Raw genomic sequence first — 21,459 nt, forward strand, 5'->3', positions numbered from 1 at the left:
ATGTTTCAGTTTGTTTAATTATTATTACATTTATTTCAAAAAAGAGTATACACATTTATGTTTCAAATAGCCATAATAAAATGTTTATTAAAAGAAAAAAAGTCTGGAGAATCAACGTACATTTCTGGGAAGATTTGCTATAAAACGTTTCAGCAGGAATAAACAACTTCTTTGAATAAGCATTCTGGTGGATAATTGCAGAGTACTGACAATGCTGTAAGGCATAAACTCTGTCTAGTGTAACAACCAATTTCTGGTGGCCCGATCTGAACATAAGTTTTATTAAACCGACTATGTATTTCTACCTGTTTAAAAGTGTACGTGTGCCTCCCCAGATTGTACATGGATTACAATATTAAACTGCAACCCATTTCCTAAGTCAAAGATATGACATCACACAACAATTATGCTCCAGCACAGGGACTTGAACCTGGGTCTCCTACATATCAGGTGAGTGCCCTGACCAGTAGGCTCTTGGCTGTTCTGGGGAGCAGTATCTCTCTGGCCAAAGAAAGTCTAATTGGAACTGTTACTGTCCCATGACATTTTTGGCTTAGGCTAAGCTGCATTTTTTAAAAAAATAATGTTGAAAAACTCCTGATCAGAATTCCCAGAGATGCTGAAGAAGCAAAAGAAAGTGAAGGACACAGCCAGAACAAGAACTAGGAAGATGGCCCTGAGAAAATGCTAGGGAGAGGGGAAGATTTTGGGCTCAGTGGTGGCTGAATAGGGGCAGTGAACTATGCACAAAGAGACTGCCTCCTGCAGTTTGATTCCTACGGTGTTCAGGGAAACAGGACTTCATGTATATTCTTTGTAAATAGACAGGATTGCATCAGGGATATACCTGACTCCACCACCAATTTCTCCTAACAGAAACAATCTGCTAGACCGTGAATTATGGCTAACTGTTCACATCAAAAAGGGGTAACATTAAGTATATTTGAAATGTCATGGAACAGCTTGATTTCTCCTTTAAATGTGTGCTTTTCTTTTGCCAGTGCCCAAGGCCCTGAAGGATTAATCCCAAAATATTAACATGAGGAATGAAAAAAACACAAGGAAAAGCAAGGGCTATACCCCAATAACCAGTATGCAACTGCAGAGCTAGTCAAATTCTCTGCCTTAGCTGAAATGTTATGGTGTCCAGCAAAGGATAATGCCTACTGGGATTAAAAATTTAGTGTTTTCTGGTCCTTGAAAGAATAATGTATCTCACATGGGACTGTTTCCTCAGATAAGTAACTAACAACTAGAGGATTATGTAATCACTAAAAACAGCTTGGGATACGGCAAAAGGTCATTTGTTACAAAATGCAGCCCTCAAACAGGAATGCACTCTGGCATTGACAGAATGCATTTGATTGTTACAGTTTGGAGTATGTTCATCTTTCTTTTGAGTTCTAAAAATGCAAATATGCCAAAGTACTTTCAGTACAGCCTCCAGTCATCCCAAAGCTTCCTGTTACTCTTCTGTTTTGGCAATGTTCCGAGGGGGACTGGACATAAATACATCAAACTAATAATCTTCTCCCAAAGGTCAAATGTGTCAAATCTTTTTAAAGCAAATCTGGTAAGACGATTACAAATGATTCCTAGATTTGTGACTATGGAACGTTCTACCTGGCCTTGGAGTTATTCTAATCAGTTACTCTGAGGCTAATCCAAAGCACAGCACGGTGCAGATTGCAGAGACATGGAATGAGATGCATTTAGTTTGCTGTATTTCTTTATTTGATGCTGTTTATATTATAAAAAATAAGTGCCTTATACTTACTATCTATAATAGTGGTATTCAGTTAAATACATTTATCAAAATACATCTATATTAGTATGAACATAATGCTGGTGAATGGTCAGAGACTGAGGATACTAGAAAATGAACCATTATTCGTCCCCACATGAGGCACAGGACTGACAATGGCAATGCACGCTTCTCTGAAGAACCATGTCCAAGAGTCCCATCCCTGACCGAGAGGGATCACCAAGTCAGGGCTGAAGCCCAGAATAGGTTTCTCCAGGATTGAGAAGGTAGTTTGTTCATTTTCCATACCCAGCCAGTCACTGGCCTCTCCGAGATAGCCCTAACTGATCGCCTTAGGCAAAATGGGTGGCTTTGGTGGGGTGGACACATCATCTAGACATGGGGCACATCTACACAAGGGATTTTTGCTCTGAGGTAACCTACACTAATGAAGATACCACGGTGCAAGCCCCCAGTGTGGGGGAATAAAAAGTGGTATGGCTTGGTGCTATCTAAGCAGTTTTGGAACCTCCAAAGCTGTCTACACACAATCAATCCTCAGAACACACAAGTGTTGTTAGCCCCATGTGACAGACAAGGAAACTGCGGCTGAGAGGCTGAGTGATTTGCCCAAGGACACAGACATGTGGCATGTCAAAGTCCAGCTGAGAACTCAAGAATTTCATACTCAGAACACCTCTTTCAATGTTGAAATCTGACAGAGATAAACTGTAACCAAAAGTGGTAACTATTGGACAGCTGTACATTGGCTTATGAAATGAGACGCTGATGTGCTCCCATTTCACATCTTACAGCTTGTTTACACTGCCCCACGATTCAGGCTTTCAGGGTGTGAACACCAGTACACAACTCCACTGTGTGAATGCTGGAGGCATGAACTAAAAGGTTCTTAGTTCACAAGAACATTTCTTCTTCAAACAAGACCACATTAACATGAACTAGAAACCCTTTAGTTTGCGCCCACATGGGGGAGTTACAGGACTGCACGTTAGTAGTGCACACTATTGTACACACCCCTGCAGTCTGAACTGCGGGGCAGTGTAGACATGTCCTTAGTGAACAGATTATCTTTCAGGCAAAAGCTACCATCCCAGTTTACAGTACCTAGAGGTGCCAGGGACTGGAGTATGGAGCATTGGCAAGCATGGAGATCATACTGCTAGAGGTGACCCTTTCAAGCAAAGGTTGAAACACCCTGATATGAGTATAGCACTGCCACTGTCTGTGCTTTAATTGTTCAGCAAACAGAGAAATTCAGTTCCCCATGCTCTTGACTACAAAACAGGTTGAATCACTGAGTCACTCTGACCCGAGGCAAGTTATTCTATCTTCTTGTGCCTCACGGAACCCTGCTGGAAAACTGGATTTTTAAAAAACAGAAGCTCACTAAAAAAGCCCAGGTGTCTGTCAAAGAGGTACTTCTTTGGATAAATAATTTATTTTAAAAAGAGCTTTGATCTGAGCATGACAGTGCTGATACAGGTCTGTCTAACAGATCTTTACATAAGAATTGTGTAGTTATATTGCAGTCATCAGAAAGACATTCTTTCTGGAAGATTTTTTTTGTGTACAGTAAAGGAATCGATTTAAACCATTTTTCATTCAAAAACCATTGTTTTATTGTGTTGTGGATCCTGGACTCTACCTACAGGCTGGGCAAAACCTTAGTAGGGGTTAGCTGACAAATGTCAATAGAGTCAATTTAGTATTGGCACAGTCCAAAACATTTCCTGTGCAGCGTATGCACTGCCTTACAACATGCCTGAGCCGTTCTGTCTACTTGATATGTCTGTCTGCTTGAGGGTTCACATCTGGATTCCCTTTGCTACAGCAATACTTGTGAAGAATTATTCAAAACTGCATTCAAACCAAACCATTTACATGAGAATTTACTATGGTGCTTAAATTTGGGTTTCAGTTCAGGCAAGGAGGGACTTACCCTAGCAACCTCTGCATCCTGCAGTGAACACGCCCTGCAAACATCCATTCATCACTTAAAGTGAAAGGAAAGCAACAGGTAGCCATTCATGTTTCCCAGTACATCACCCTTCATATAGCAGTGGTTGCTTTGAAATAGTTAAAACAAAATAGAGAGAGTAAATCCCTTTCTATCAGGGATTCACCTATCTACACATTTGTCTTCATGGCACTCGACAACAGAGACTTTAAGGCTGCCCACATATTTATGCACCAAGTAACATCTAAAACCCTTCACCCAGGCATAGTACTGATAACTGCTCGAGTTAACACTTTTCAGCACCAGCAGTTGAAAAGCAACTCAGTCACACAATGAACAAAAGCAACACATCCTGTAATCTGATAGCTGCACCCACCACAGTGTTGTGGAAAGGGGAATAGGAGGCTAAAAAAGGTTTGTTAGTGATGAGATCCATGTGACCTAGCTAGACATGCTCTCAAACTATTCCTTGTCACAAGAAAGCATCACTTTTAGGCCTTAAGTTTTACTTCTTTCTTCAGAGATCTGTTTCACTTTGTATTACTGTAAATCGAGATCAGAAATGAAAAAACCCAATATTTAAAATATATGTTGAAAACATCATTACATCATGTGAGGAATCTTTAGGTTTTGCCCATTTTGGATCTTTGTCTTACTGTCAAACACTAAAAATAACACATTTGGGCCTTCACAGTTCATTTGTAAATCTCTAGTTTTCTATTCCCAGTGGAAATGTACAAATTCCAATAAATATAATTATTTTCTATCTAGGTATTTACTATGCACCCATCACTCTGGCGTATGAATGGTAATTTTCTTCCCCCAGTTTCCCGGGAGTTTTCTAGATAAAAAGATCCAAAGGCGAAAATTCCTTCAAAAACTTTTACAGTTATGTGAAGGAGTAAATACAGATCATTTTACTTCTCTACTTTGAAGTTTATACACAGAACAAGCTTTCAAAATGTACATGAAGAGTCTTTTAAAAGGGAGACTATTAACCTTGGAAGGCAAAAAAACCCAACCCTACCTTGGACCTGGTCCCAAAAGAAAAACACAACTTTTAGTCAAGTTTATATGGTAAGATTGGGGCTCTCTTTGTAGTGGCCAGGCTTTTGTGCATATACACTATTACCTTTTAGCAGAAAGAATGTTAGATCTACTCAGATATCTAGTGGCACGCCTCAACAAGAGAATATAACAAGCCCATTGCTATTGATAGTTAAAGAAGTTCTCCTTTAGCCCAACTGAGCAAGACCCGTGGTTATGGAACTAGGTTCATGAGTTCTGTTTTTCCGTACTTCTCATGCACAGTTAAGATGTCCACAGATAGATCCTGGTTGGCTGTTAGACTGAACTCATGCAAATAATAGATATGCAAGGGCAAGCTTGGCCTTTTACGTGGGGAATAAGGGGAAGAGCAAACATTCAGTGCTGTGGTTTTTAGGTATGTCAGATCTACCAAAGAATATATTTTGTCCTTGTAGTCCTGCATATCAGATAAATTGCTTTTCCCTTTCCAGCCTCTTATATATCCTAAAATACTGTTTTGAAAGAAATTTTCCATGTCTATTATACACTGCCTTATTTTGCTTCCTTATGCAGCATTTTGAAACAGAATGAAATCCACTAGAGAATCAGTGGAAGAATGCACGTCATTAGCACTGACTCTGTCAGTGCCTTCTTGGGTCATTTTATTGTTATTTTTCAATTGGTTATTTTAGTCTGGCTTCATATTTTCCCTTTTTAGGATTACCTTAGGTTGTACCATGGACCACATTTTGGCACATTAAATCTGTCAGATTAAAATGAAACATGGTAATCTTCTGCAGCAATAATCTTCAATGATTACATACGCCACCTAGCCCTGTTACAAAGACAATATCCTCCAGTTAGGCCCTCATTCAACAAAGCACTTAAGCATGTGCTCAAATCTCAATGATTTCAATGGGACTTAAGCACATGTTTAAAAGTAAGCATATGCTTGTGGTTTACTGAACTATGGATTGATAAGCCAACACTACTGGTAGAATACATTTATTTTATTGATTCCAGATGCTAATTTCTGAGAGAATGGCTATTGTATAGGCAACTTTCCACGTACCACAATGTTTTACACCCATTTGATTTCTGTTAATTTTCAAAATGTCTGTTTTTATATTTCCCGGGTCAGCCAGTTTTGACCGTTTGCAGTGATGACATTACAAGAGAAAAGTGGGACAGAAATATGAGTCATTTTTTGCACAGCACAGATGACTGTTATTAACTAGAAGATATATACCATTATAAAACCCTAGAGGATGCAAATAGGTTGGTATCTGCAAACAGTAGAAGGTTCCTGTGACAAAGGCCTATTATTCAATACAGACATGGTTTTGGTGATTAAGTGTGATTAGCTTGTTGTAGCCATAGGTGACAAAGAAATCAAGCCCGTGAAGATTTAGAAATTAATCCATGTTCCTCTCCATCAGTTGATATTGCCACGAGGAGGGAGATTAGGAAAAAGAGTCACTGTTAGTCTTAGACATCCTAAAGAAAGCAATTATATTCTAAATTTGTCTACTAAATGCATGGCAAATAGAGATCTTCTGAAAGATCAAATTACAATATCGACAGGCAAATATTCCAGATAAAAATCTTATTAACATAATGGAGCATTACAATGTAAAACTACTTCTCTCGTTAAAAATCCTCACACAATACATACACAACAGCAACTCTTAAGGAGGAACTAAGGATACTTACATGTGCAGTGGAGTTTTGGGACATTGGTAGGTGGGAGAGGGGAAATGAGCTCAGCTAATGAAAGATAAGCAAGAGATTCACAGTATACCTCAAATGTTGATTTCACTTGCATTTGTATTGTTTACTTCAGTAGTGAATCTAGCACTCTTTTCCTCTGAGCAATATGCTTTGCTTCTTTCCAAATATGTTCAGTGGTCACAAGAGAGCCTGCAGCACTGATTTGTTTGAATATAAATGCTAGTTCTTCTTCCTCAGAATTATATTATGGATCAACTCATAGATGCTTGTATATCAGCATACAAACCTTGCCATTTTTTGCTAGCAGAATGTTGTAAATTGTGCAATAACTAGAGACTGCACAAGATTGCTTTACACGTGTTGTGCCATAAGCAAGTTGGCCCATAAATCAGCTACTAATAAAGAGTAATATCCTGTCTAATCCCAGCATAGGCTCACCTCACCTCAGTCAGTTTTTCGTTAATTTCCTTTTGAGTGTGTAATATCTATCAATAACATTCATGCTACTGCATAAAACTGTAGCAGAACACAGTATCATTCCTTCTCATCAAGAAAGCAAGCTGGCCACCAATTAATATTCATGGCATTTCACAACAGAAAAACGGAAGGATAGTAGAAAAATTGCTAATAAATGCAAGACATACTTAAGGTTTAGGTTTAAAGCAAAAACAAAGGTGTAAAAAAAGCCCACGATTTCAAGTATAAAATGCAATAAGTTTAGTTCCCTATCAATACATGAGGGAATGACACTGTAGCCTCAATGCAAGTTACTCCTTTAACTTCTCTCTATATAGTAGGAACTGTAAAAGAGAATGCATTGCACTATGGTATTTTCCTTTACCCCATATTTCCTATACTTGGAACATGAAATACCATGAAAAGCATAACTAACGTAAGCAGGAGTGGTAATTATTTAAGGCACTCAACATACTGATGTGAGCATATGGTAGACTCCCACAGGGCAGGAATCCATATACTTCTTTTTAATACTTCTTTTACTTCATCACAATTCTATTTCTGTTAACTCCCATCTAGATTTTAATTTGACACTGGATTGGGACACACTCATTCAGCAGCCCACTTTATCACTCACATTCAATGTATATTCACTGGCACCTAAAATAATCAAATTTTAAGTAGTATACATACATATAGCTGCATATACTGTAGAGTCAGGCAACCAAATGGCCATCTACCTTGAATTGAACATGAAATCTAAATGAGGAGATAACCATTAGGCTACAACTGGTGTCTGTGCCATTAGGAGTTGGCCCATATTTCAGGCAACAAAATTGTATATACTTAAGGACTGGAAACATTTTCTATTAATGTATTTTCAGTTTCTGAATGAACTGATATTTCAAACTTCACTCATCACTGATTGGTCCCAGAACAGCAGGTAGTGCTTGCATAAAGGCCTTTCTGAAAATTCATTCATAGCTCAGGATTCTTTAGAAGAGTACTAAACTATGAACTGTCTAACTGGTTAGATAGTGAAGATCAGAAACAGGCTGCAGTATTGCCTAATATCACCTAAAGAACCCAGCTCTGAGAGCCTATGACTCACAAAGTATATTTAATCACCTCACTGAGCTAACATTGTTTTTCTACTCAGTAACTTTGGAGCTCTTGTTTCATGGCTTATTTTTGAGGACTAGATATGAGCCCTCATTTCCTCCATTATAAGAAATGAATCAGCAAGTTCAACAAATATTAGATATTATTCCCATCTAACTTCTTCCTGTTTATAGCATGGTAAATATAGCTTTCCAAATATTAATGCATGTTTATGGTAACAGTGTATATTTCATTTAGAGAATGTACTTGAGAGTCCTGAAGGTAAAGTGCCTCATTTTCTGTGAATTACTTCATACACTGACAGATGTGTTTAACAATCCTCATCCACATTGGCAGTTAAACCTGAAATTGGGCTCATAAGGCCTAAAGGACAAATTCTCCTCTCCTACCAGTTCTGCATGGACTCTGCTGTATGTAACTTTGCTGAAGTCAAAAGTTTATATGATGTACGTAAGAAAAATCAGACACATAGTTTTGTGCTAAATACTAGACACCAGCCTGGTTAGCATCTTTGTTTAACATGGCAACTTCACCTATATATCCCCTACCTTTCTCCTCCTTCCCGCCACTCCTCTCCCCATTGCAAACACACACACAAAACACTGATATTTTTTAGGAAGCCTGATTGTGAACTGGAGATGTTGACTCACACTATGGTATTGGGGGAAAAAATCTGGAGATAAAAAAAACGGAGAGAGACTGTAAAGTATACAAAAAACCCACCCCAGCAATAGACAAAAAGGGACTTCTTATGCATGGGCAAACAATGCACCCCATTTAAGAGCCATGTCATTTACGTGTAACATATCAAAGGAGACATCTGAAATCATGCAATGCATAAATAGTACTTTATTAAAGCAATTATACTTCTGTTTTATCAATAAATATAAATTATGTGCTAATCGCCAGAAAAATCATCTTGTTGAGAAAAATATGGTTTGTTTTTTTTACCTATACACATCTGCAAAAATAAAACATTTGCATAGATTTCACAGGACTGCCCTTCTATCTGTCTGAAAGATCCCTACAATACACAACTCTTGAATATTATTCCGAATGCTTTGGTGTTCATACTAACTGCAGCAAACAAGACAACATGAATAAAATGGTAAGTGCATTTGTTCTGAACTATGTTAGCCTATTGACATATTTTGCTTTCTACAGTTTGGCCTAAAATGTAATGGCTCCTAATCAATAATGCCCTCTGTTCTAACCAAAGAAGTTATAGTTTGGGAACTCTGCAAGTTCCCCCACAAGCCTTGTCTAACTGTCTTGCTTGTATCTCCCAATTTTTGTTCAGTTAGAAAAATTCTGAAAGACATCTGCCCCCTCAAGCCAGTTTTGGAAGCAGCTTAGCCCTCTTTCTCTGATCTGTTTTCTTCCCTTGTCAGTAATGACTTCTCCAGTTTGTTTCACAATCACCAGCTTGGGGATGGCCGTTATATTGTATTTCTTCTTCAAATCACTAGAAACAAAACACAAAGTTAAACACGCTGTTAGAAACATTTCAGCAAGCCATCAAGTATATTTTTAAAGGAGTGGTCTATGCAATACAAACTGAAAACACACACACAAGGGGTGAGATTCTGTGCTGCATCTCTTAGAGTTGCAAACACAGAACTTGCAACATAGGGAAAGCTTTTAGCCCTCTTTGCACCCTCAAGATTCTGGGCTACTCTGTAGCCCTGGAGGACCTAATCTAAGTTACAGCAGTCTCCCTTGGGCTTCCATATGGGCTGTAGTACTGCCTGGAGCCTCCGTGAGCACTGCTTGCTCCAGTCTCACCCCAGCATGCCCTTGGCTTACAGGAGGATCCTCAGAAGGCATAGTGCACCTGCACCTCTTCCATAGTGCACCTGCACCAGGGGAATTCTCCCTTAGCCAGACCAGTAATTCTTAGGACTCGTTATGCTGCTCTGGCCCTTTTACTATGTGTGAAGTGGCTGGAACAGGGATGAGACTCTGACCTCAGGAGTTTTCCTTCTCCAAGGTATAGTACAATTAGCATTATACAATGATGGCTACTCCATTTCTCCTCACATAGGGATTTGAATTAATGAGACTTTAAATTCCTCACTGAAATAAATTTCATAATCCTTCGTCATAAGGAAAGGCTGTACTTTTAAAAGTACCTTAAATTAACCCAAAGTGAAAGAGTTTCTCAGTTTACACAGGAATTTAAGTGATAAAAAGATACAGATCGATGGCCAGCTGACCAAATCTGAGGAAACTGAAATCTAGTTATTATAGTATCCTTTTAACAAAACAACAGAAAATCTACATTTCTAATATTCAGAGACACAGCAAATGAAGAAGTCCCTATAAATATATGCATTTTCACAAAGGTGTCATCAAACTCCAGGAATAAAACTGGAGTTGTGTGTGCTATTTTCTGGTGTGAAGGACAGACAGTCACAGTGATTAAGGCTGCCTCCCAATCCAATTGAGGCTGAACATCCCCATCCTAGTTCTATCCTCGATGCAATGAATGTTGGTTCCCTCCTTCCCTCAATACAATCAGTGCTGGCTCAGCTCTTTGCTGCTACTGGCACCTGAAGGTCCCCTGCTTTGTTTTCTTTACAGAAGTAACAAGGTGCCTATGAGGAAGGGAGCTGAGTTACCCAGGAGCCAATGGTTGTTGTGGGTAGGGTAGAGCCAAGCCAGCATCAAGGCAAGGAGAGGTGGAGAAGAGACAAACTGCAGAGCAGTGCAGGAAGCCATTTACTCTGTGGAACTTGCAGCTCTGCAGAGCTGCTAGAGTAAGGGATGGTTCTGCTTTGTAGAAAGAGACAGGGACAGAGGTGGGGAGCCTGCAGAGATCCTAAGCTCCACTGAGCAAAGACAGAAGATGGCAGAGACATTGTGGCACTCCAAAGCTCCTCAACAGCCCCATAATTTTAAATCACAAAAACCTAAGCCAAAAGACTGCATTACCTTGATTTACGTTAGGGTTGCTAGTTAACAGTAAAATTGGAACCTATGTATAACTATGGAACATCACAGTTAAAAACATGTCTAAGCATTTAATGTTATGGCAATGAACAGTTAAGTGAATGGGAAGCAATACTCAAGATATCCTCACAGAGGGTACCATCATTTAGACAACTATATGCCTGTGAAATGCCACTTTGCACACTCCAGGAACAAACATTTCTGCCAGCCACCTGCCCACCTTCAGTCTGCTGGACAGACTTATTTATCATAACCACACATTTCTAATCTCTGGCCCGAAATGAAAATGCAACACATACCACAGATGTCAACTCTCTTCTCTCCTTGGTAAAATAAACACATAAATACAACTAAAAACAAAGTAATATGCTAGCATGATTTGATGACAGGGAACTTTTAAGTCTGTGACCTAGATATTTACAGTGTATCGCATAGAGGTATAGATGTGATCTCCTTCTAGATAGGGGTGGGCAAACTTCTTGGCCTGAGAGACACATCTGGGTACAGAAATTGTATGGCAGGCCATGAATGCTCACAAAATTGGGGGTTGGGGCGCAGGAGGGGGTGAAGACTCTGGGGTGGGAACAGAAATGATGAGTTCAGGGTGCAAGAAGGGGCTCCAGGCTGGGGCAAGAGGTTGGGATGTGAGAGGGGGTGAACACTCCGGTATGGAGCCAGGGATGAGGGGTTTGGGGTACAGGAGGGGGCTGTGGACTAGGGATGGAACAGAGGGGGTTTGGAATCTGGGAGGGGGCTCTGGGCTGAGGCAGAGGGTCAGGGTGTGGGAGGGGGTACAGGCTCTGAGCTGGAGTACAGGTTCCAGGGTGGGGCCATAAATGAGGGATTCAGGGTACAGGAGGGGGATCTGGGGTGCTGCAGGGGTTGCGGTGAAGGGGAGGGGAGGGGGCTCCAGGCTGGGGCTGAGGGGTTTGGAGAGCAGAAGGGGGCTCCAGGCTGGGGCAGAGGATGAGGATTCCAGCTGGGAGCGTGGGCTCTGGGGTGAAGCTGAGGGGCTTGGGGTGCAGGAGGGTGCTCCGGGCTGGGACCGAGAGGTTCAGAGGGCAGGAGGGGGATCAGGGCGAGGGCAGGGGGTTGGGGCATAGAAGGAGGGCAGGGATGCAGGTTCCAGGTCGCGCTTACCTTAAGCAGCTCCTGGAAGCAACGGCATGTCCCCCCTCTGGCTCCTATGCGGAGGCGTGGCCAGGTGGCTCTACACGCTGCCCTACCTGCAGGCCAATGGGAGCTGCAGAGCCAGCCCTTGGGTCCCCTGGCTGCTCCTATGCCGAGGAGCCAGAAGGGGTACATGCTGCTGCTTCTGGGACCCATGCGGAGCTCTGGAGGGAGCTCGAGGGCCAGATTAAAAGGTCTGACGGCCCGGACACAGCCTGCAGGCTGTAGTTTGCCCACCCCAGTTCCAGATGTTGGGGTCTCCAACTCAAGTTGGGGAGGTGAATAAGGAAGATATAGTGAGATTTTCAACCTTCACAGAAAGGATGGTTGGGACAGATTTGGATGTCTACCCCAAACTGGAATATCAGTGTGATATCAGAGGTAACACAACCGATCACAAACTTGACTACACCGAATTTGCATGCAACAATGTCACTAGTCATATAAGGGAGACTGCAAAGATGATGGATTACTTAGCCCAACTGCCTCACCCCGTGACAAATATGGGCATTCAGCTGCTAGTAAGATATGATGCTCTGCTTGTTCAATGTTTCTAAGCACTACAACATCTGTGCAAACTTATGGCACCTACACTTGACCAGACTGTAGGATGCCAGCACATTTTACTAAACTGGCTGTAGCTATTTCTGACAATGGTTCACTACAAAAAATGCTTTTACTGCATAAGGTGTTTTATTCAACTATCTGTCTTTGTGTTTCCTAATGTTTCATCCATTATACCAAAGGCTTCAGCAGATACCTCTGATTAAAGTGAACAATAATGAAAAATGAACTCAGTTTAATTCACCTAAGAGCCGAAGGACTTCACAGCCATTAGTTATTTTTCAGTTCTTCTAAAATATATAGCTAGTGCATTCATGGGGAGCACAAAGTTAATGGAAGAGATAGCATGCTATATACTATAATTCATAACAGGGAATTATAGGATGTATTTCTCTCCATCTGGGAGGGTAGGACTTGTTACTCAAAAGACAGCTAAACTTGTAAACGGTGGCAGTCTTGCTAACCTTTACTAGCAGTGGTAAATAGAATAATGCACAGCTCCTGTGTATTCATAAAATTTATTGCGTATTTCTAACCAATTTAAGAATTGTCTACATTATTAAACGTTTCAGACATAGCCTCAAGAGTATCACAAGTTAGGAGTCTAATTTTGTCCGTTGGGGGCTGGACTCTAAAATTGCAAGGAAGGCCTGGAGAAGTTTTATTTCTGAGTTTTCTTCAGCTATTAACTTAATCACTTGCTTAAAAATAAGCAAAACCCCCTCTTCCCCCTCATGTGCATTTATTGCCTCATTCATATGTGCTTATATCTGCCGTTCTCTCTTCCCAGGCCCATAAACCTCAGACCACAGTGAGGGGCTTAGTATAAATACATTGCTAGTTTTACCCCTTCTATCATTCTCTGTGTCTTTGGACTACCTTCCACCTTCCTTTTTTCAGGGATTTTTTGGAATCCTACTCTCCCCACTCCAAAGGCCTCTAATTAAGGTGCACTGAATATGGAGTCAGTCCAAGCTGGCCTGCCATTTAGCTAGAGCAAATTGCCAGAAAGCAATACAAACTGCTCCATCTTTCTAGGGGCAGAATACGCTTCTTCTACAGGGGTTTCAGGCCTGCTGGCAAGGGGAGCAGGAAATGGAACCACTGCATATTAAGGCCTCAATCCTGCACTCTGATCCAGATGGGTGTGCTGCTGCACCCACATGAAGTCTGAGGGGACACAGCATAGGCACAGCAGTCTGCCTGTATGGATCAGAATGCAAAAACAGCCTAATTTGCTGTTCCTAGACTGCCTGCTTGTACCCCCTCCTATCTGCTAATGCAGGGGTCAGCAACCTTTCAGAAGTGCTGTACCGAGTCTTCATTTATTCACTCTAATTTAAGGTTTCGCATGCCAGTAACACATTTTAACGTTTGTAGACGGTCTCACTCTACAAGTCTATATTATATAACTAAACTATTGTTGCATGTAAACTAAACAAGGTTTTTAAAATGTTTAAGAAACTTCATTTAAAATTAAATTAAAATGCAGATCTTATCAGTTTGGTGTAATGGTTCTTAACCTGAGGTGAACACACTCTCTGGGGGTGCGAGATGCCCTTTGTGAAAACACAAATTAAGCACAGGCACATAAGTACAACTACTTTGTTTATATACAAAGTTTTCAAGTTTTTAAGCTAATTGAAGTGTAATTTTTTAATAAGGGCTGCAGAGCGCTGGGCCCAGGCCAGAAGCAGAGTCCTGGGCTGGCTGCTGGTACCCCAGGCCAGCAGGAGGACTGAGCAGGGCCGGGCGGCCAGAACCCCGACCAGCAGGGGGCCGGGCAGCCAGAACCCCGACCAACAGCGAGGTGAGCAGGGCCGGCGGCTGGTATTCCAAGTTGGCAGCAGGCTGAGCGGAGCCAGCGGCCGGAACCCCAGATCGGTAGCAGGCTGAGCTGCTCGGCCCGCCGCCAGTCTGGGGCTCTGGCCGCCGGTTCCTGCCAGCCAGGGTCCTGGTCGCTAGCCCCGCTCAGCCCACTGCCAGCCAGGGGTTCTGTTCACCCAGGACGGCAGCAGGCTGAGCGGGGCCAGTGGCAGAGGCAGCAACGTGCCAGTAAAAGTCGGCTCACATGCCGTAGGTTGCTGACCCCATGCTAATCCCTTCCTTTTCTTCTATTTGCTTCATCTTCCTCATGTTCGTTTCTATCCCGCTCCACCAGCATCACAAGGTGCACCCAGCAGCAGGAATACAAAGGCAATAAACACTACTCCTGGGGGAATTCTCTGCCAAAAAATTAAAAATTTTGGAAAAAAGTTATTTGTCAAAACAACACTATATAATCACACAGTTTCAATTATTTTGGTCATTTATTTCAAAATACTCGTCAGCAAGTATATCTGTAACCATACAGACACACACAAAGATTCCCCCAGGAGTAGACAGTTAAAGAAAACCCTACGACAACCCAGTTCCTGTTTCTCTGCCCCCTCCCCGCAGAGCCCAGCCAGGGAGCCAGATACGCTCTCTTGCCCCCAGAACCTAGCTATGACCCCCAAGACATTCACATCCCCTACCTCCCAGAGCGCCCCACCCCCACACACCATCTGTCCCCCAGAGCCCAGGTAGCCAGAGGGAGAAACCAGCCTGATGCTGGGTCCCGGGCTTGCATGGAATTTCCTGCACACTGCCGCCTCCTTCCACCAGGGCATGCTGGGAACCCTCCAGTTCCCTTCCCCTTCTCCCATCCTTCTTTTCTATTTGTGAGCTGGGTTCTGCCAGGACCAGCAGCCCCTAGTGCTGGTCAGCATCTCTGTAGGCCATTGGGGGGGGGGGGGGGATATTCTGCATGTTCAACATTAATTTCCATAAAATTCTAAATTGCGTAGTGGTGCAGAATTCTGCCAGGAGTAAAACACAGAATCAGGAGTTATATTTTGTTGTTGCCTACACCCCTACTCATGTCCTAACTCAGAGACATGTTTAAGATGCACAGCCCTGAGGGACGCCTATGATCCTGCTTTGAATTTAAATACTGTAGTCTCATAACTGCAAGAAAGTACTGAGCTCACCAGCTAAAATAGTTTAATAATAAAGATATTACAGCACCTTGTTGCATGCTCCAAAAATGAGCAATTAAGTTATTTAGCTATAATTTCCAAACACCTAAAATAAGTCACATTATGATTAAATATTCATACATGACTTATTAACACTTAACAATTCTTTGCTGTTTTTACATTAGCCACTTAAGACTCTTAATATGCACTCATGGCACTATAGGACATACCACATTTCATAAGAGGATTTCAGAAAACATGACAAAACATCAACCTTTCCAGTGCTCCCATGAGGAAGTAGTAAATGTAATTCTCTACCTCAGTTTCCTCATCTGGGGGATAGACACTGATAAAGTGACTTGTTCACAGAGCAAGACACGAAGTCAGGAACAGAACCCAGATCTCATGACTGAGACTGGAGCTTTAATCACTGGACTTGCGCCTTCCCATGGCACATGCTGAACGGCTTGTGGAATATAGACCCTTCCCCCTTTAGGTCACTTGAATTCAGTCAATGTTGGTAGTGACCAGATACTGTTACTATCTAGGGATTGTTCAGTAAAATGACATAAAATGTCTTTGAGACCTCAATCTAATTTTAAGTAGAAAGAAACCAATATTACAAAACCACTACCAGAATTAGCATTACTTGGCAGTGGTCTCAACAGGCAGATCAAGCACTGAATAGGCAAAAATCAAACTACTCTCACCACTAGAGAATGTTTCCCTCCAGGTCAACATCAAAGCACATTGGAGTATTATTCTGTGGTTAGAGGAGTTCATTTCCTAGTGTCGTGAATCACATGTAATCCATTCACTTTTTAAAACAACCTAGTCCTGGTTATATTATTATATAGCATCTAGGAGCCCCAATCAGAATTGGGATTGCACTGTGCTCATAGGTGCCAACTCAAACAGTGCTCCACGGTCGGAGCACCCACGGGAAAAAAAATGGTGGCTGAGCACTCACCGGCAGACCCCCTACCAGAACCTCTCCCTCCCCCGGTGCCTCCTACCCACCAGCTGGCCCGATCAGCACCTCTCCCTCCCTCCCAGCGCCTAACACCCGCTGTGGATCAGCTGTTTTGCTGTTAGGTTGGCAGGAGGGAGGAAGGAGAGAGGGTGCACTCAGGGGCGGAACCGGGAGGGGAAGAGGCAGGTGGGAAGAAGTAGGGTGGGGCCTTGGGGGAAGGCGTGGAGTGGGGACGTGACCTGGATGGAGCCAGGGGGAGCACTCCCTGGCAGATTAGAAACTGTGCCTATGATTGTGCTGGACACTGTATTAACATATAGAAAGATAGTCCCTGACTCGAAGAGTTTACAGTCTAATGTAGGACAAGAGCCTACAAGTGGGTGTAACAAACAAACAAACGAGGGAAGAGAGAAAAGGACACTGTCCCCTCTAAATATAGCCTCGCTATGCAAATAAGATCATCTATTTATGCACATAGAGTAGACCATCAAATTACTATTCACCAACAATTCAGGTATTCTATGTTTAATCAAGAGTGGAACTTTCTTTGTATGAATTCTATTCTAGCAAATTCCTGCCTATAGTTCAAATCATTCAATTAATTTCAATAGACTTTTACTTCACTCTGCTTACAGTGACCCTTGGCTTCTCTATAAGCCACTGTGCTATTGGAATGCCACAAATCACCTACCAGATCAGTTTTCATATTGCATTCATAGAATAGTAACATTACCCCTCCCCTTCTGCTCTGAGAAAGTAAATGAGGAAAAGGAGAAAAGAATTCACCGCTATCCCATGAAGAAAGAGGTGAAGAGGAAATCCTGTTCCAGGGTCTTAGTGCAGCTACTGCACAACAACTGTGTTTTCTATGGTGTAGGCCTTCCATGAACAAGGAAAGAAAAGAGAAGAAAGGAAACGTGTTAACAATGGACAAAGCATGAATTTACAAGTGGCTTCATAAATCATATATAGCTGGTACATAAAGAAATATTAAGAGGAGTACTGTGTGGTAAGCTTGCAGCTTTGCTTTGCATCACACTTTGTAGCACATGGATAGCTCATGATCTATAAGGAGATTGGCTTACTAATTTTGTGAACCAATCATAAAGCATGTAAAGCATGTGTTAAATCTGTTTCAGAATGTGTCTATTCTGATTTACCCAGCCCCCCTACACCTGAGCCTGATCACCTCAGGTGTAGCTTTATGAAATGCCAAATAAAAAGCCTCAGAGACAAGGCCAGATTCAAACCTAGTTTTTGGATTCCAGAGAACTGGATCAAGTGTTTTCCCAGAACTGGACGAGGTGTTTCAGATAAGCCAAGTGGAAAAGGTCTCAGAGAGAATCCCAACATATAGAAGTGATGTTTTCTTTCATATACCCATCCCATTATTGCTACTCATTGTTCACAATGTTGGGAGCCTTTATAGACACAACCCACCAGCTGTCAACATAGTTTTAGGCACTATGTCCATTAGACCTAGTCAGAGCAAAACCCACAAAGAGTTTTGCCATTGACTGTTCACTGCCGTCTTGCAGGTTCACCATCCAACCTGCCTGTCTATTCAGCATGTGAGAGTCGGGATTAGATAGAGTATTAAAATTTAGAGAAATCTCCCTCTCAGAAGTCCTAACAGAGCTAACCTGTCATTTTTGTTTTTAAAAACTGTGTTAACAGTTAAAATATATCATTGGTGTAATACTCTACATGATTTCTGCTCTCAGAATTCACTCCAATTTCAATTACTTGTTATACTTAAAACCTTCTAAGTGTGGTGTCTTGTGGTATTGCTGCTTTAATACAGCAACATCAAAGCTCTCAGGCACTTTTAGTGGGGGCAGGGATAGCTCAGTGGTTTACTAAATGCAAGGTTGTGAGTTCAATCCTTGAGGGAGCCACTTCATGATCTGGGGCAAAATCAGTACTTAGTCCTGCTACTGAAGGCAGGAAACTAGACTCAATGACCTTTCAGGGTCCCTTCCAGTTCCATGAGATAGGTATATCTCTGTATGTTTTAATTAGCCATGTGAGAAGCAAGAACTATTAGTTCTAGAATCTTGATGGAAATGACGACTTGAAACAATCAGGTCAATTAATTAACTGCAGATAATATTTCCTTTATTTACTAAATCAGCTACTTTTAAATGTAAAACATGTTGATAAACTTTTAAAAATGTACCCAGCATCAAAAATCAAATCAAAAATTTTAAATGCTTATTTTTGTGAATTAATTGAATTTGAATTTCCACCCAAACAGATCTTAACACTAATCAAAAGTAAAAAATTAATCTAATAAGAAATGCATCATTCACCATTTTGTGACATAATAAAAATATAAAAATTAACCTGAATAAAAATAAATTAAGCTATACTATTACTTAAATAAATGTATATAGATGTAGTGTATCCTCCTGGCTAGCAAAAAGGAGGACCAAATTTAGCGTAAATGTTATATTCAGTTTAATTAATATGTTTTAACGGTTACCAAATAATGAAAATAAAGCATTTTTTTAGGAACATAACTACAAAACTACAAATGCAAAACACAATTAAAATGGAGTATTTAAAACAAGTTTTCCTGCTTTCTGATTTAAATCATGTTTAAAATTGATTATTTAAATTGCTTTGATTTAAATCAATGCACCCTGTCATGACAGGAGTAAGCCAACTAATCAAAGCAACATAAATCATCAGACTTGCAAGCTAACTATAAAAGATCACTGCCACACTCCAGCAAACATTACAAAATGTTACCAAAGACTTCCTTAAAAACAACACCGATTTTTCTGAATTTCCTTTCCTTGTAACTAAACAGGTTAGTGCACCCCCAGTTTCACTAGGTGGAAAACTGCTACAAATTGGGATAGCAAAGACAGATACATTTCCAATGGATTATTTTTCATGGGAAATTTTTGTTTGTTTAAATTGAACTGGTTACAGTCATACCTAGGTCACTTTCCTCCCTTGATACAATTAGTTTACAACCCTGTAAAGCACACCACTTCCAACTTTTCCCTCCAATATGCAGTACCTTACATTTGTCTATAATGAACTTCATCATGCTGTCCAGCCACCTAGCTTGTTTATGTCTCTCTTCCATTCCTCTCACTCTTCTCTGGACTGGAATAATCTAAATAACTTTATCTCACCCGCAAAGTTTGCTACCTCACTGCTCACTCCCCTTTCCAGGCAGTTAATAAATACACAAAACAGTACAGGACCCTAGGGGAAACCTTAGGCACCTTGCTGTTTACCAGTTTTCATCATGGCAAAAGGTTATTTTTTCCCTAGAAACAAGGTGGGTGCCCTTTTATTGGACCAACTTCGGTAGATGAGAGAGACAAGCTTTCTAGCTACAAGGAACTCTTTTTCACCGGTCCTGGTACAATGGAAGTGCCGAAGCATCTACTCTTCTCTATGTATGTGGAAGAACTGGAGGCCAAAGGCAAACACTGGCCTGATCCAGCAGGGTCTAGGTATTGGATCTGGTGCTGTGGTGCCATGGTGCAGTATGGTCAGGGGTTCATTGGTGCAAGTCAGAACAGGGACAGGTTTCAGGGACAGTTCTTCTAAATTTCCACTCTTGAATTGGGGTTGGCTGGGATCCAGCGGGACCCAGGTGCCAGCTCTGGAGTTCTGCAGCCGGGGCGCCACCAGACTGTGGCGGGGTCTAGGTGCTTCGGGCACTAAAGGCACTTACACGCTCAGCCAGTGGAACTCGAGAGGTGGGGAGCAAACTCGGCACGTTCGAGCTTGGATTTAAACCCAGCCCGAAGCACCTGGTCTAGGGAATAGCAACAGCTGTCATCCTGGCCATCCCACCCCCGGATCGCGTAGCTCCCCTCCTGCGGCTAACAGGCTGCTGCTCCCCCCGCCCCCCCTCCCCAGCACTCACTGCTTGTAGGGGTCGTGGAAGGGCAGCGCCAGCCAGTCCCCGTGCATGTCGTGCATGTACTCGGCCATCTCCTCGGGGCTGCGGTCGGACGAGATGAAGACGACCTCGAACGGGGCCGGCGGGCGGGCGCCCTCCAGCAGCTCGCTATAGAAGTCACACAGGACGGGGGTGAAGTCCCGGCACGGGGAGCACCAGCCGGCCGAGAAGTACAAGCCCACGATCTTGTTCTGCAAAACCTCCTCGGGATCCACGGCGAGCCCGTCCCGCGTGAGCAGGGGCCGCCCGCTGAACACATCCACCATCCTGCCGCCGGAGCCCAGGCTAGGACGGGCCACGCGCTTTTCGGAGAGGCGAGTCCTCGGCTAAGGTACGCGAGGGGCGCGGGCAGACTCCTTCCCTAGGGCCCCAGCATCTCACCGCCCGGGCACCGGCTGGGGGCGGGGGCAGGCGGCTCTGCACCGAAGGCGCCTCCCTGCTCCCTGTCCGCTCGCTTCTTCTCCGCTGCCGCCGGCCCGGTCCGAGCGCCTCAGGGCTAGTGGGGAGAGAGGAGAGCGCGCGGTGTCAGCTGCGGCGCAGCGAAAAGTCTCGGAAAAGTCCGAGCTGCGTCTGGAGCGGGGCCAGGCCGGAGCGCGCGCGGGCGAGACACAACCTGCCCCCGGGCGCAGATTCGTTCCGTAAGGACCGCGCCGCGCTTGGAAGAACACACACAGCCCGGGGGCAAGGCAGAGCGGTCACAATCCCTGCCGAGCTCGGGAACAGCACCAGACCCTGCCAGCCGCTTGGGGTCATGCTCCAGGCTGGCCCTGGCGCTGCCTTTCGGGTCTAAAATGATTAAAAAGTGAACCA

At 42.8% G+C, this 21,459-nt stretch overlaps 1 protein-coding gene across 1 annotated transcript; it reads right to left on the minus strand.

Annotated features, from left to right (window-relative positions):
- Positions 1-8,417: 8,417 nt before the first annotated feature.
- Positions 8,418-21,040, minus strand: NXNL2 (nucleoredoxin like 2). The gene is made up of 2 exons (XM_032772381.2): positions 20,614-21,040; positions 8,418-9,525 (listed from the first exon to the last, which is right to left on the minus strand). The coding sequence occupies exons 1-2, from the start codon at positions 20,913-20,915 to the stop codon at positions 9,357-9,359; spliced, it is 471 nt and encodes a 156-aa protein (XP_032628272.1). The 5' UTR covers positions 20,916-21,040; the 3' UTR covers positions 8,418-9,356.
- Between the last annotated feature and the right edge of the window lie 419 nt (positions 21,041-21,459).

Source organism: Chelonoidis abingdonii, chromosome 6 (assembly GCF_003597395.2).
Source record: "Chelonoidis abingdonii isolate Lonesome George chromosome 6, CheloAbing_2.0, whole genome shotgun sequence".
NCBI classification, from domain to species: Eukaryota; Metazoa; Chordata; order Testudines; family Testudinidae; genus Chelonoidis; species Chelonoidis abingdonii.

What these genes read in the sequence shown, in the direction of transcription:
- NXNL2 (XM_032772381.2), bottom strand. Translation starts at nt 20,915, where the DNA reads ATGGTGGATGTGTTCAGCGGGCGGCCCCTGCTCACGCGGGACGGGCTC. An exon ending in TTCCACGACCCCTACAAGCA is followed by an intron (nt 9,526 to 20,613) that starts GTGAGTGCTGGG and finishes TTTTGTTTCTAG; the next exon opens with TGATTTGAAGAAGAAATACA.